The 17239-nt window shown below is 35.7% G+C and overlaps 1 protein-coding gene across 8 annotated transcripts in view; it reads left to right on the top strand.

Annotated features, from left to right (window-relative positions):
- The window catches only part of SNX7 (sorting nexin 7), a 168877-nt gene that overhangs the window by 63647 nt on the left and 87991 nt on the right, over positions 1–17239 (top strand). For all 8 annotated transcript variants that reach the window (XR_006794438.3, XM_064588769.1, XM_045897129.3 and 5 more), the window contains exon 8: positions 12201–12353. Coding sequence is in view for 7 of the 8 variants with exons in the window: in XM_064588769.1 (XP_064444839.1) it covers positions 12201–12353 (153 nt within the window). In the remaining variant the exon portion in view is untranslated. The remainder of the gene's footprint in view (positions 1–12200; positions 12354–17239) is intronic.

Below are 17239 nucleotides of genomic sequence, written 5' to 3'. Positions count from 1 at the left end.
TTTAGAAGTGTAAAGAAATAATCATTGGAAAGGCAGTAGGGAAACAAGCCTACATTCATTACTAATATTTCACTTTTCTAAAATCATTCATCCATTCTACAAACAATTATCAAATTCCCACATGGTGTAAGCACTGGGGATGTAAACTGGTCAAAAGATAGACACATGGTCCTCATGGTACAACTTACATTTCAACATGGGAAATAAAAATAATAGCTATTTCTAATCAGTGTTAAGGAAATGAACAGTGGACTGAAATAGAAACAGCAAAAGAACCTACTTTGTACATAAATGCTCTTCTGGAAAGGATTATCTGAGAAACATATTTAAGCTGAAATTAAAGGAAAGAGCACTAGCTAGAAGATGTAAAATAGAATGATTTGTCAGATACTCACCATTTATTTAAGTCTTCTTGGATATCTCTCAGTAAAGTTCAAAAATGTCTTTTCCAAAAAGTTCTTATACATTTTGTGATAGATTTATTTCTAAGAACCTTATTTTTTTGTTTGTATTTATCTTAAATTATAAATCTAAAAAATTTTATTTTACAACTTTGTTTCCAGCTTGAGTATAGAAATGTAATTCACTTGAGCGTATTATCTTATATCCAGCAATCTTTTAAATTAGTTTTAATTTTAATAATATGTAGACTCTTTGGGATTTACTATGTAGAAAATCCTATCATGGGTGCATATTGATAGTTTTGTTTATTTACTTGGTATATGATATTTAGTCAACCATTATACTTTATATTTCTTTTTTTTTTTTTTTTCATTTCTTACTAAGCTGGCTAAAAAATGCATTATAATGTTATTAGTGATGGGACATTCTTGTATTATTCCTGATTCTACCATAAATGCTTTTAAAGTTTTTTTCTTTAGTAATGATGTTTGCTATATCCCCTCCCCCCCCTCATATTTTTAATCAGGTTCAGATAGTTCTTATTCTCTGTGATAGGAAGTTGGTTCATAAGTGGATTGTGAATTTTATTAAATAGTTATCTGCATCCACTCATATAAGTCTATGATTTTTCTCCATTATACACTTAATGTGGTGATTTACACTAAGAGATTTTCTCATTTTAACCATCATTGGAACCCTGGGCAAATTCAACTTGACTGTTGGTGGATTTGGCTTGCTCAGTGTTTTAGGACTTTTATATCTATATTTCTAAATAAGAGTGATTCATCATTATCTTGTACACTTCAAACATACACAACTTCATTTGTCAGTTATATCTCAATAAAACTGGGGAAAGAAAAAGAATGACTTGTCATTACTATTGCTAATGCCAAGAATATCAATTTTTATATCAAGGTCTTGCTAACTTCATAAATAGTTCCATGTTGGACTGATTTTGTGAGATTGCCATTACTTGTTAATGAAGAAAAAATTCTTCCAATAACGCTTTTGGAGCAGACCCTCAAGAGCTGTTTCAATGTTAGGTTAGGGGCTTAAGTCATGATACTGGAGAGACTCTTAAGTTTTAATTGTGCTGTCTGAATATCTTTACTACCGTACTTGCAAATGGAGAACAGTGACAGGGTGAAGAAAAGGGATGTTTACTTGCCACTGTTCTAGATTATAATGTAAGACATAAGCGATGAAAGATGGATGATTGAATAGTCAGCTAGGGTGATTCTTCGAGAGGTCAGTGAAATCCCCCTAGACTGCTCTTTAGCAGTGATAGATCACAGTGATTGAAAAAAGTTTGACTGATATTTTCTTCCATCATCCTGGCAGCTATTCCTGGAGAAATAGACTGTAAGGAAGCTGCTTTCTCAATCTGTAATTTTTATAAATGATATTTTGACAAAATTGTTGGTAATCATGGCAATTAACTCCTCTAGAATTATCATGCCAGAGTACATTAATTATTTATTAAATATATAGTTCAGCAGTCAAGCAGATTTGCTTCTAACACATATTTTAATGTAGTGTGTAATTCAAACATTTTTACCAAAAGAGTTTACTTTCTTCGATATAAAAAAGTTGGAACATATACCCAAGTCGTCTGAGAGAGACCCATTAATTGCCAGCATAAGCTCAACATTTGTTTAAGCTCTTCTATTTTAAAGTTTCACTGCTACTCCATAAAACATTTGTGTTTGTGTTAATTTAAAAATATTTGTATATGATCTCCATAAAATATCTATCCACATAAAATATCATAAAAGAGTATGCCACATTTTTTCATGGCTTTAGCAATTCTCTAGGCCATCCCTGGAGTATTAATGTGGATATAGGAATCCCAACTTGAGAGACATAGATTAAGGTATTCCATATTGGTCTCATCATGAAATTGTGAATTTCATTGTGAATTGTGAAGAATTGAGATAATTTCCTGACATTATGTAAAGATCTGTCTCCGTGAAATCAGTATGCCAAAAAATGAGTGAGAAAAGAAGAAAAATATTTTACACCAGTGTTGGCATGGTCTTCGGCACATCGTTAGTGTTCAACAAGTCGCTGTTGACTGAACTAACATATTTTCTAAAAACTGATCTCTGATAAATAAGAAAAACTAAAGGCCTAAGAAAATGTTTGGAAATATGGTGGGTCTTCTGAAGTTGCTGAACAGGTATTGTTAGTTACTAGGAAGTATACTCTATAAAGTGCCTTCAGAGTCAGGGGAGCAAAAGGTCCATTTGCATTTTTTGTTTTAGGATTTTATCATTCCATAATTAACAAGATACGAATATTCCTTAGTTAAAGTGAAATACTTTATTAAGGGGACATGGCAACCTAGTTCCTTAAAGTGGAAGTAATGTCTGGACTTTTTCTGATTTGGAGGAGGGCCTGAGCGAATGGCCTTACATAGACTTTTTGGCCTGGCTGCATTGTCCAGTCCAGCCACCAACACTTTCAGGTATATTGGGATTTGGGGGGAAGCTTTCTGAGCTATTGATAAAGTGTCTCTTTGTTTCCCTTATGACTGTCGTTCCTTTTTTTAAGCAGGTCCTCAATAAGGATTCTCTAAGACAGTACAAATGAGTGAGTGGGCAGATTCATTCAGGACATTTCTGACACACCCATCCTTCCATGGTCTGGGAGTGCTTCTCTAACCCTAGTGTGTGCTAAGTGCTTAGTCCCAGAGTTTTTACCAACACGTTATTCAAAAGAATCTTATTATGTAGGGACTTTCTTTCTCCTCATATTACAGATGAGGAAACTTGACTATTAAGGAGCCTATTATACACGTGTGTGATTATGAAATTTTTAAAATTCAGGAGAAGAGGAGGAGCCCAAACCAATGTATTAATGCCCTAAGGCAACAAAAAAAGATAAAATGTTACTTCTTCAGAGCTGAGCTGCTTCAGTGGACAGTACATGTGGAATCTGGGTCAATCTAGATGCAAAAACATCTTGTCGTAAGGAGGCCGGGAACTTGTCACTGAGGCAGGTCACACTCCCTTCTAACAGGTACATGTCTTGCTCCTCACATGCAGCAGAGCACTGGACATACAGAAAAGTTCTGGAAATGAGGATATTCAGTGTGAATGACATTTAAATTACTTACTTCAAACCAGAAAAATGTTTTACAGTTTTCTGAGAACCTTGAAAGCATAGTGCTACAAAATAATTGATTGAATCGAAAGAGGATATGGCCAAAAAATACAACCAGGTTTATATATTTATGTATTTTAATGAGTAGGATTAGGCATTCATTTTTTTTTTTTTAAGACTTTATTTATTTGACAGAGAGACACAGCGAGAGAGGGAACACAAGCAGGGGGAGTGGGGGAGGGAGAAGCAGGCCTCCCGCGGAGCAGAGAGCCTGATGCGGGGCTTGATCCCAGGACCCTGGGATCGTGACCTGAGCCGAAGGCAGACGCTTAACGACTGAGCCACCCAGGCGCCCCAAGGCATTCATTTTATTGGAACAAATGTTTTAATAGTTTTCAAATGAACCGCATCACTGTTTCCTGTTCTAAAAGAATTCTAAGGCAATTTAAGCATCATTAAAATATCACACTAAAAACCTTGGTAATAAGGAGAAGTCTGGTCTTGCCCAAAAGCTAGGGAGTGTACATCAGCTGCGCTGAGATGCAGAGCACTTCTCTGGTATTTTCCTTGTCGTTTTCCTTCTCCTCCACAAACATGTAGCTCTCATTTTTTGTTATTTAAAATGCTCATCTGTGTTTGCATGTAATTGGTATATCCCTATCCCCTCCCTGCTTGTCCAAACTACCCGAATTACTACAGCAAAGTCACTTTGGAAGTTTCAGAGTTTAAGTGTGATCTCGACTCCTGTTGACCTCCAAAAATTATTTGATGCCCTACATACAACTGAGTGGTTTTGAATGTTTACATACAAGTGTACCTCACCCTGTGAGACTATTCCTGTCGCCCTCAGGCCTTCATTTCCTATTTTACCCTACCCCACCTGTTCTCCCCATTAATCTTCACGGCAAAACAGACTTTTCTCCCAATGCCCACATATTGTCAGTTGAAAACCCTGCGGATTCTGTCTCCCAGCATTTCAGTTTTCTCTTCTCAGTGCCCCTGCATCAGGAATCTGATAGTTACTACTGTCCCCGGGTCCTTTCCTTTCCTCAGACTCCTTCAGTGATTTTACTTGTTTTCTATTAAAGGAAACCCCTTCAGGACCTGGCAGCTGCCTGCCTCTCTTTCCTCATCTTTTGCAATTCCTCCACTCACACTCTAGGTACCGACTTTAACGAACCACCTGTAATTTTTCAGATACTCCCAGGTAAACATGCTTCTAAGACTGTATACTGCTATTTGCTTTACATGAAATGTCTTTCACACTTCTTTATCTGCTTGATTGTTTAATCTCTCCCCTTAGGCATGAGTCCTTCAGTTTCTTCACTCTTCATCTTAGTTCTTTCTTCCTTTTTTTTTTTTTAATGAAGTGCAGTCGACATACAATATCCTCTTTATTTCAGGTGTACATCATAGTGATTCAATATACACTACAAAGTAACCCCCATGATAAATCTAGTTGCTTACATCTGTCACCACACAAAGTTATTACAATATTATTGACAGTGTTCCCTGTGCTATACATTGCATCCCAATGATTTATTTATTTTATAGCTGCAAGTTTGTACCTTCTAATCATCTTCACCTATTTCACCCAACCCTCAACCCTTCCACCCCTCCCCCATGGCAATCAACAGTTTGTTTCCTGTATCTATGAATCTGTTTCTGTTTTGTTTTTTAGATTCCACATATAAGTGAAATCATCACTATTTGTCATTCTCTGGTTTATCTCACTTAGCATAATACTTTCTAGGTCCATCTGTGTTGTCACAGATGTCATGATTTCATTCTTTTTTGTGGCTGAGTAATATTCCTTTGTATATATACACCACATCTTCTTTATCCATTCATCTATGTATGGACACTTGGGTTGCACCCATATCTTGGCTACTGTAAATAATGTTGCAGTGAACATAGGGGTGCATATATCTCTTTGAATCGGTGTTTTCATTTTCTTCAGATAAATACCCAGAGGTGGAGTTGCTGGATTATAAAGGAGTTCTATTCTTAATTTTTTGAGGAATTTCCATGTTCGTTTCCATAGTGTCTGCACTAATTTACATTCCCACCAACAGTGTTCAAGGGTTCCCTTTCTTCCATATCCTGGCCAACACTTGTTCTTTCTTATCTCTTTTGATAATAGCTATTCTGACAGGTGTGAGGTCGTACCTCATTGTTTTGATTTGAATTTCCCTGGTGACTACTAATGTTGAGCATCTTCTCATGTGCCTGTTGCCCTCTGTATGTCTTCTTTGGGAAAATATCTGTCCAAGTCCTCTGTCCATTTTTTAATCAGGTTGTTTTTTTTTTTATATTAAATTGTGTATGTTCTTTATACACTTTGGATATTAACCCCTTGTTAGTTATATAATTTGCATATATCTTCTCCCATTCAGTAGGTTGTCTTTTTGTTTTGTTGATAGTTTCCTTCACTGTGCAAAAGCTTTTAATTTGATATAGTCCCATGTGCTTGTTTTAGCTTTTGTTGCTCTTGCCTGAGGAAACTGGTCCAAAAAAATATTATTAAGACCAATGTTTAAGAGTTTACTGCCTATTATTTTATTCTAGGAGTTTTATAGTTTCAAGTTTACATTTGAGTCTTTAGTCTATCTTGATTTTATTTTTGTATGTGGTATAAGATACTGGCCCAGTGTCCTTCTTTTGCATGTGGCTGTCCAGTTTCCTAAATACTGTTTATTGATTTATTTTTGTATGTGTTGTAAGATACTGGTCCAGTGTCATTCTTTTGCATGTGGCTGTCCAGTTTCCTTAATACTGTTTATTGAAGAGACTGCCTTTTCCCCACTGTATATTCTTTCCTCCTTTGTTGTATATTAATTGGCCATCTAATGTGTAGGTTTATTTCTGGGCTCTCTATTCTATTCCATTGATCTATGTCTTTTTGTGCCAGTACCATACTGTTTTGATTGCTATAGCTTTGTAGTATAGTTTGAAATCAGGGAGCATGACACCTCCAGCTTTGTTTTTGTTTGTTTTTTGTTTTTGTTCGTTTGTTTTCCTTCAAGATTGCTTTGACTATTTGGGGACTTCTGTGGTTCCATACAAATTTTAGGATTATTTTTTCTAGTTCTTTGAAAAATGCCATTGGTATTTTGATGGGGATTTTGTGGACTCTGTAGATTGAATAGGGTAGTATGGACATTTTAATAATATTAATTCTTCCAGTCCATGAGTATGGAATAACCCTACATTTATTTGTGTTGTCTTTAATTTCTTTCATCAGTGTCTAACAGTTTTCAGTGTCCAGGTCTTTCACCTCCTTAGTTAAATTTATTCCTAGGTATTTTGTTCTTTTTGATGCAGTTGTAAATGGGATTGTTTTCTTAATTTCCCTGGTAGTTTGTTGTCAGCGTATCAAAACACAATTGATTTCTGCATATTATTTTGTACCCTGACACTTTACTGAATTTATTTATTAGTTCTAATAGGTTTTTGGTGGAGTCTTTAGAGTTTTCTATATATTGTATCATGTCATCTGCAAATAGTGACAGTTTTACTTCTGTCCAATTTGGATACTTTTTATTACTTTTTCTTGCCTAATTACTCTGGCTAGGACTTCCAATACTATTTTGAATAAAAATGGTACAGTAGGCAGCTTTGTCTTACTCCTTATCTTAAGGTGAAAGCTTTCAGTTCACCATTGAGTGTGATGTTAGCTGTGGGTTTGTCATATATGACATTGTCATTATGATGAGGTACATTCCTTCTATATCTACTTTGTTGAGAGTTTTTATCATAAATGGATGCCAAATTTTGTCAAATGCTTTTTCAGCATCTATTGAGATCATCATCCTTTGTCTCTTTAATGTGGTGTATCACACTGATTGATTTGCAGATGTTGAACCATTCTTGCATCCCTGGAATAAATCCCACTTTATCATGGTATCTGATCCTTTTAATGTACTTTTGAATTTGTTTTACTACTATTTTATTGAGGATTTTTACGTCTATATTCATCAGGGATATTGGCCTGCAATTACCTTTCTTTGTGGTATTTTTTGTCTGGCTATTCAATCAGCCCTCAGATCTTCAGGAGAAATTGCTCTGTATATAGGTATAGATTTGGTGTGTTCATGGGAGGAGGTGGGTTCTGGGTCTTCCCACACCACAGTCTTGGATGTCCTTTATCTTAGTTCCTAACACGAACTAGATGGATGCTGAGTGAATGCTGCTGGATGAGTGAGTGAATGGGGATGAAGCAGATCCTACTTATCATTGTTTCTTCATAACGTTCTTCAATGAACATTAACTGGTTTCCTTTTTTCCCTCTACTCCTTCCTTTCTCTTTAACCATCCCTGCATGTCTCTGACTTAGGAAATACAGCTCTGTCCTGGTCAAAAACGTTTAGTGATTTACCATTTCCTGAAGAATCCATTTCATGCTCAATATCATTTATACCCTCAAGCAGTGAATATTTAATCAACCTATCCAGCAGCATTTCTTGTTTCTGCTTGCCTACCTCCAGACTCCAAACCTACTTCTTATCCATTCTGTTATCACAGTCTGTAGCATGCCGTTTTGTTTATGCCTTACCTTCATCCAGGTGTTTCTTCCCCAGTCCCTGCCTACTGAATTGACAGTCAAAATGTCCCCTGCTCCAGTCAGAAATAATCCTCCATTCTGTGTCCTCCTATATCACTTTAATTTTTTCCTCCATTGTGGTATATATCATATTCTGCTTCATATTATATAGTCTTCAGTTTTTATTTCATTTTTGTTTATGTATATTCTAATAGATTACAAACTCCTTGAGTTAAAGCTGCATCAGTTCAGCCTTGAAATCCACAGGCAAGCTAGCTTGGTGCTGTTCAGTCCGTGTGGAAAAAACATGGGCTTTGACTTAGGCAGGCCGTGGTTTGAATCTCTATAATGTCACAAAAGCTCTGCGATCTCTTTCATTTTTTTTCTACCCGTTTCCTAACTTGTAAAAGGAAGATAATAATACCAAATTTGCAACATTATTATGCAGATTAAATGAAATATGTAAAGTATATAGCTTAATGCAATGGCCCTCGGCAGAAATGCAATAAATGGTTATTATTCTCGTTGGTATTACTGGTACCATAGTAGGGAGTCACTACTGGACAAAGGCTTTGTTTTGTTTGCCTGAGTTCTTAGTATTAATGGTTTTCATTTGATTGTGTGGCTAATTTTTAGCTGAATATAACTGAAGCTAGAAATTACCCATTAGCCTTGCTGTTAAATATAAATTTTCCCCCCCTTTTTTTTCACTATCTTACAATCTTGTATTACTTATTCTGGTATTACAACATTTTCCTGGCAAAAAGGGTTGCTTGGTTCTTCTGTTTTTCCACTAACAGAGGGCCAAATCGCTTCCAGGATTTGTGAAAACAATTATTCAAGCCTTAATCCTTTTTTAATTCAGTCTTTTCTGTGCTATTTTGTCGTAGAGAATATGAATTGAATTTCCTACTTTTAGAGTTATTGAAACCTTCCTTGGCCTCCAGGTTCTGGCACATCTTACTCTCCCACTTCTTTTAACTGTTGTTGAGTGTATATGTCCTAAGCCCGATGGCACCATCCAAATGCACAGTTCCTTATACCAAAGAACTTGCTAAAATTGAAGTCAACTAAGGACAAGGACATACTATGCTTTTGTAAAGTATTAGGAAAGATAAGGTCCAGCTCATTCTTCATTTGAACTAGGTGCTTTGTGCTTATTATCAATTAGAGTTTCCTAGAATTGAAATTATGGGAAGATGATTCAGTGTGGGGAAATACCTAATGTCTCTTTTCTCCTTTTCCGACTGATATAATGATGAAATCATCAAAGAAAGAAAAATTACTCCTGTATAGCTGCAAAAAATGACAAGACTTGATCATATATATTTAAAGCATATGCATCATCTTCCACCCTGGTGAGAACAGATTAAGCAATAGCACTAGGAATGGACTTAAGACCAAGACCCTGGCGGAGGAATGCGATACTTCTAGAGCTCAAAATACTGGAAAAGGAGAAGGAATCAACTTCAGTTTCACCAACTGATAACGATGGTGATGATGATGGTGGTGGTGGTGATGGTAATACCTAACATTTAGTAGGCAATTGTCAGGCACTGTGACAGACAGTTAGTGTTCATTATTTCATGCATTTAAAACCCCTATGTGGTAGGCATTGCTATTTTTATATCCATTTTACAGCTGAAGAAACTGGGGCGTCAACAGCTAGTCTTACCCAGTGCCACATAGTCTATAAAGACAGAAGTGGGACTTAAACTGAAGTCAGTCTAACTTGTTATCAGTCTTCTTAATCCCAATGCTGTGCTGGTAAGGCTACAAACCTTCTTTTCTGTAGGTGAGAGTGAGGTCAGAGAACAGGACAGGACTTCTCTAGTAGCTCTCAGCCAGAGCAGGAGCGCCAACCAGCCAAACCACCACTTCCAAGGGCTTTTATGAGAGGGAGTTGCAGATTGATCAAGGGAAAACTCTTATAAACCCCTTATGGCTGGGACATCATGCTAAACTGTCAGGAAGGGGAGAAAGATAAAATATATATGACTTAGATACCCTGTTTCCTAAAGCCAATTTTAATAGAGCAGTCTGCCAGTAATCCCACTGCAGTGCATAGCAATTTTAGACTGCACAAGCTAAGCAGAGGAGAATAATAGTGAGTTTACAGTTGGTGTATGTACCTCCTGATTCTATGCAAGAGAGACATTTTGCTAATAATTTCCATCTGGCTATGAAAATGGCACAATTTCATCCAACAACCCAGAGGAGTGAAGTTCTCTAACCCACCCCTGAACTTTTTCCAGCACACCCAGATCCTGTTTGAAATATTTGGACTTTCAGCAATTTCACTCTTAGCTTATCCCCTAGTATCCACAGCCCACCATCAGATATCCCACTAATATACCATTAACAACTCTTTAGACGGATTCTCTAAGATTTAATCAGCCCAAAGAGTATACATACTCAAAAAGTAATAAGTGGCCTCACTGAGATAGTTAACACACAAAACAAGTAAAAAAAATCTCCTTTCCCCCGCAAAAAACATGGAAGTCAACCTTACTATTAAAATAGATCTCCCATTGGCAATGGAAAATTTATATAATACCAAATGTCTATTCTTAGGAAATAAAAGCAAATAAAGCTGTGATGAAATAAGGATAGAAAAGTGAAATTCCATGGCAAAAATAATAATGATGATGATGAAAATAATAATAAGAGTAATAATTCACATGAGCATTTGAAGCAAAATAACATATTTTGATTCTAAGACATTTTCACATTTTAACGCCTCTGAAATGGGGATCTTCTTAAGTAATCACCTCTTTCAGATACTTTCAGTCACACCACAGTGGTAAAGTATGATGCCCCTTTGAAAATATGAGAGAGATGGTGTCATTTCTGCTCGAAGTTTCCCGGCCTAGGATCTTATCCCATAAAATCCATGAATTTTACCACAAACTGCATGGCTCAGTAGGATATGGTCACCCGTTCCTTCTGTGACTTCATCTCCTAGAACTTTATTGTTCACTCCACTACGTGCCATGGCCATGCCAGTCTCCACGTTCTTCTCGGGCCATCCAGGCAAGCTTCCACTTCCAGGCTGTTGCCCTGTGGTTTCCTCTGCCAGGAATGATTTTTCTCCTGAGAGTCTCATGGTTCACTCTCACATTGACTCCAGATGTTTAATCAAATGACGCTTCCTCATTTAGGCTTGCCCCTGTCATCTTATGTGAACTTGCATCATCCTACATCCCCTACTTTTCTGCTTCATTTTTCTTTTTAGCATTAATTTTTCGATCGCTAGTTCCTGTTTCATTTATCTTGCTTTTTGTTTGTCTCTCCCCGGTTGAGTATAAGCTCTGGTACAAGCAGGGATTTTTTTGTCTGTTGTCTTCACTGCTGAATCTCCAAGACCTAGAAGAATGCCTGGTACAGAGAAGGCACTTAATAAACATGTGCTGAACCTATGAATAAATAGTGTACATAAATAAAGTATGTATAAATATATGTATTAGTATGTAAATACACTAAATACAAAACAATACATTGATGGATTACATGCTCAGAGGTTGGTGGGTGAGATAGGAGGAGGTGTAAATATCACACTAAACCTGTCTGATGGCACATGGACTCGGTGTCAGGCGTCCTGAGATATAAACCTGCCTCTGTTACTAGCTCCGTGATGTTTGGCAGGTTAATCCCCTGGGCCTCCAGGTTGGACTGCATAATCAGAGTGGATGTTATAACATGTCAGTTAATTGATCCTTCTAAAAACAACTGAAAAATGAGGCCCAGGAATGGGAAGCTGGGGAATGAAACCATACCTCTTAACATAAATATTATCACCATAAACAATAGTGGTAATGAGACTTAATGCAAAAAATTTTGAGATAACTTGTAGTTCAATTTCCTCTGTTTTATAAATAGTGAAACCCAAGCCCAAGGTTTGAGGGACTTAGCCAAGGTCAAATGCTAATTGGTGGCAGACCTTAGAACTCTACTCAGCATCTCTGGCTGAATCCAGTCTTCTTTTTACTATAACTGCTTAGTACAAAGGGTAAATGCCGGTGACTTTCCAAACAAAGAATTATTCTTAAGCTGTTTTGATAAAATGATTGGCTTAGATTTGATGAATTCATTCAGTAACAAGAATACGTAGATCGTAGATTGATGCTTCTCTCTTTGTGATCTAATTCAGCTTACAGAAGAGATTGGAAAACTTGAAGATAAAGTGGAATGTGCTAATAATGCCCTGAAAGCAGATTGGGAAAGATGGAAACACAATATGCAAAATGATATCAAGTCAGCATTTACAGATATGGCTGAGGAGAATATCCACTATTATGAACAGGTAATTAGTGATACATGATATTGCTTCATTTTATGAAAGTTATCCTCTCTAACTTTCTGTCTGTCCTTTATTGCAAGAGTCTATTAAGGAACCAAGTGTCACATTCAAAAGCCTCCTTGGTGGCTTGGTGCCAAGAGAGTAATGCTGAACCCACCCACTGAAACAAATGTGTTTATGTGGAGGAAGGATGAAAGTCTTCCTTCTTACACAGCATGCCCCAAGTGCCTATTTTGAGCCTTGATGTGAGAAAGAAATATGATACCATTTTGCTTTATTTGTTTTCCCCATATTTTCGTGTTTTGGAAGGATTTGAATTTTTCAAAAGCACTTGGTAATGCTTCCTACTGATTCTCCTATCTTTCCTCTTCCTTTCCTTCTCTTATGTTAGAAAGGGTTTGCAACATGAGAAAAGAACCAGAGGTTTGAACGAGCAGAAAATCAAATCAGGTCCTATATCTTGTGTCCCTGCCGATTCCACCTTACCTTCTGTAGCTGTTCAAAACCTCAACAAAAGAGCTCTTCTTTTTTTTTTTTTTTTTTTTAGTTCAGTTTAGTTTAGTTCAGCCCTTCTCTCTTTTTTTTAGTTCAAGATAGAACCTAGTCATCATTTTGCTTTTCAAATGATTATTTTTTTACAACTAACAGCTCCCCAAGGTGGTTGTTATTTTAAATAAATTTTATACTATCACGTTTTTTTTAACCTAGCGTATTCTAAACATACTCTTCCTAGCAGGTACATTTTAAACATACATCTTTCACCTTATCTCTGGCTGGATTAATGACTATATGAAATTGGTACATTAAGAATATTATTTTTTATGCTTTGTAGTCTGTAGTGCATGTCAGTTTAATACTATAAAATACTGTATATTTTGAAAGATGAACTGATAATGATATTTTCATTTAACACGAGTTTCTTAAGCCCCTACTTCCAGCAGACCCTGTGCTGGGCCCTGGAGGGGACCACAGCATGCAAGACAAATACAGTGCCTTTCTCATGGAGGCACAGTTCACCCAGGGGAACCCACAATTAATGCAAAAGATTATAGTAAAGTATAAGTCATTCTAGCTTAGAAAGACATTACAAAGGCATCTAACCTGATCTAGAAGGAATGAGGGAGGTTCTGCAGAGGGTGTGTTTAAACTGAGACCTGAATGATGAATAAGGTAGACGGATAAAGATGTGAGAAAGAGTTCCAGTCAGAGAAAACACATGCAGAAAATCCTAGAAGTGAGCGAACATGTTCAAATAACAGAGGTTCTTTTTTGGAGGCTGGAGAAGCACAGGTCGTGTTGAGTTGAAAAACAAGGTTTTGGTAGGGGAGGAAAAAGTTTTCCTGAACCCTCTTAGCATCCTTGGCTAGGTCTGAAAATTAAAATGAGGAAGATAAATTGATAGGAGAAAAGTATAAAATTGATTTAATGTAAGTTCTCTGAGACACGGAAGCCTTCCTAAGGACATATGCGAGAATTGATGAAAGGTGGGTAGTTGTGTAGAAATCTGGTAGATTAAGGAGTATGAGGTAAGTTTAATAAACAAACTTAACAAGTCCTGTTTGTTAGGTGTCTTCTTTGTGCTGCTTCCCTTTGATAAGGACGTCTCTTTCCTCTGGATATAAGGAAGGCACCTTTCATATGAGGATTTTATCACCTGCATCAGGGGATGAGGGTTGTGAAAGTTCCAAGTGACTTTTCTGCTTCTGTCGTAGTCTCAAAGTACTTCAGCTTAAAATACTCAGTCTGGCCAGGTGCCATATCTTGCTGCCATGTGTCCTGAACCCCACTGGGTTGAAGAGGGCCTGATAATAGTAAGACTTTTATTTTTCATCCTAAGGGAAATAGGAAAGGCCATTGAAGAGTTTTCAGCAGGGAAACAACAGTATCTATCAGACTTGCCTTTTAGAAAGGTCACTCTGGCTTTTATGGGTCAGAGTGCAACACAGCTGGACGTGATGAGACCTAATCGTTAGGGAACAGTTGCAGCACCAGATGGAGATGTGACCTGACACAGGGATTTCATGGCAGTGGCCTAGAGCCTCAAGTGATGGAAAAGATCGTTTTCTCTCTCTCCTTAATTTTTTTTGTTCTACATTAACAACCTTAAGTAAATTCAATTATCTCAAAGGAATTTCCCGTAAGTCTCAGATTTTGAAATGGTTTAAAATATTTTGTTGAATAAAGCACATTGACCACCATAGGCTTTATTACCCCTTAACTATTTAAATCCACAAAAATAGCCTTCTCTCTCCTTTACATTAGAACTGTTCATTCTGATGTTACAGAATTGTTATGACAACCAACCAAAATAATTTATAAGAAAATGCCTCAAAAATTAAAATATGCAATATACTATAAGTGATTATGATTATAAAACATAAATATATTAGGGTATAAAAATCACATGACAAATGCACTAACTGTTTTTTCCTTTAAGTGATAGGATCTGTAAAAATTTTTTTTCTAAGTGTGGACTTTATTTTTTTAAGGGAAAGTGTTCATAGCAATTCCACTGAACTCCAACTGAAATGTTTGGGTTTTGACTATACCTGTCATATAAATTCATATTTTTTGTCATTCTCATAGACTGAATTCAGTTTATATAAAATATTGTTAAATTAGCATCACTGTGCCATATTGCCAATCTTGTTCTTCACAGCAGTTTATATCAGTATGTTTTTAACTCTTTCCTCCAAATGAATTATATTTCTAAATGTTACTAAAATGTATCAAGTGCACTGCATCTTAAATATGTAACTTTGAAGGAATCATTGGTTTTCTTTCAATTCAAAAAAACCCTACAGTTTCAATTATTTGTTGTTTTTCCCCTGAGTGAATAACTTTTAGCTGATTTGCCGTATCAGTCCAAGCATAATCAGGAAGTTGGAGCCCTTAAATAATCAAGGCTTCCTAATTAGCACATAGACTGTGTGGCCTGAAACAGTAACTGTCTGCTGTTATCTGTTAACTTCAGAATATCTTAGGTATACAGAGAAGTGAAATGTTCGAGAATCTTTCCATTTCCTTTTTTAATTTAATCACATTATTACGGAAATACTTTTTTTTTTAATCAACATTTGCAAATATAAATCCCTGAAGGGGTTTGTCCCTGGTATGATAGATGAATTGGGGTATAAACATTTGCCTTTGGACTTGTTTTATGAAGTGAAATGGTCACAGCTCGTTTATAACTTAAAATTTAAATCTCAAAGTGAGAGAGGAAAATCAGATTATAAATATGAGGCATGGGTCTGTATAGGAAACCAACTATTGTCATATTGAGATGTAGTATTTAGATGTGTGAATTTACTTGGAGATAGTTGATATCAAATATAAAACAGGTATCTCCAAGCGAACTCTAAATAAGTAAAATGAAGCTATTTCCATTTTGTCCTATATGACCAATAATTAGAATTAAGAATAAATTTCACTTATTTTTAAAAACAAGAATTAACAAAGCATTACAACAAAATTCCAAATGAACATGGGTGAGTAATTTCAAAGTATATTGGTACCCAAATAACCAAAGAAAATTACTTCCTGATAAAATGTGGAGGGATGTTAAAACCATAAAACATGACATGCTAGATTAAGTGCATGGACATTTTCTAATTGTTCTCTGGTAGGTACAGAAGTGTGTCTGTTTATGTGGTTATTTATGCTGATGTTGATGATGATTATGATGACGGTGGAGAGATTTGAAAGGAAGTGGTCTTTGGTAGGTATTGCAAACTGAAAGAATATACTCTTTGAAAGTTCAATTTTAATATCATAGTGAAAAGATCACATAATGTTAATTTTTGCCAAATAAACCAGTTTATAGTTAAGTGAATATAATACTTAAGTGAATGTAATACTTAAAGTAATGTAATTTATGCCTTTGTGCAGTTTACTGTATGATATTAATGTATGGAAGTCCTTGTTTCATGGTTTTATTTTTGTGGTTATAAAATTAATATATGTGCACACTAAAAACAAACAAAAGCTAGGTACACTAATATATAAATTAAAAATAAAGAATGCCTGTAACCTTTTCTCCTAGAGAGAGTGGCATATTTAAATACAATTATAGAAAAATAATTTGCTATGTTCAGGTCAAAATATTTTAAGATTTCTACATGACCCTTTCTGAATGTGTCTTCAGAAAACATGATGACTTATTTATTCTGTGTCATGATGATTACAGTGGGTATGTGTTATTTTGCATTCCATATTTCTCATTTGTTTACTTTTCTGTATAATGTATAATCTTAACATAATACAATCATGTTAATATACTTCTATTAGCAAAGGTAACAACTAATAGTTGAACCTCTATGTTATTTTTTTGCTGTCACAGACAATACTATTACAAATAATTATGAACATTAGGCTTTAAAAACTTTCTGGATAAGAATTTCAAGAAATAACCAGGCCAGAGGACATTTCATTTCAAATTATATCAATCTTATTTAAGAATGTCAGTTGTCTCATGTCAAATCATTCCTTTAAGATTCTGTTACCATCAAAATCCTGTGCTAAGCACTATGGAGCATCCAAATTCAAACTTTAAATCTTGCCATTCAGACCTTAGAATTTACTGGGGAAGAACAGTAAGTCTATGTATTTTTCACTTGGTTACTATGGCTTTGTTTTAATGGAAGAGTATTTAAATTAGTTTTATTTACTTGAATTGTAATGAACAGATTTAGTCGAAGGGTTCTATCACTATGGAATAATACAAATATATGTGTCAACATGGAAGTGTTGGAAACAAAAAAATTATTATAGCATAGGACATTTTCTGGAAAATAAGTGAAGAAAGAAAAAAATCATTGCAAAAGTATACCATCTAGCCAGATGAATAATACAGCTAATGTTTTCCTAAAATCCAAGAGTAGTTATTTATA

The sequence above is a fragment of the Mirounga angustirostris genome, unplaced genomic scaffold, assembly GCF_029215605.1.
Source record: "Mirounga angustirostris isolate CCGP_5_RB_7025 unplaced genomic scaffold, mMirAng1.0.hap1 SCAF_4, whole genome shotgun sequence".
NCBI lineage: Eukaryota > Metazoa > Chordata > Mammalia > Carnivora > Phocidae > Mirounga > Mirounga angustirostris.
Note: the sequence above shows the minus strand (reverse complement) of the source record. Positions and strands in the feature narration are given on the sequence as shown.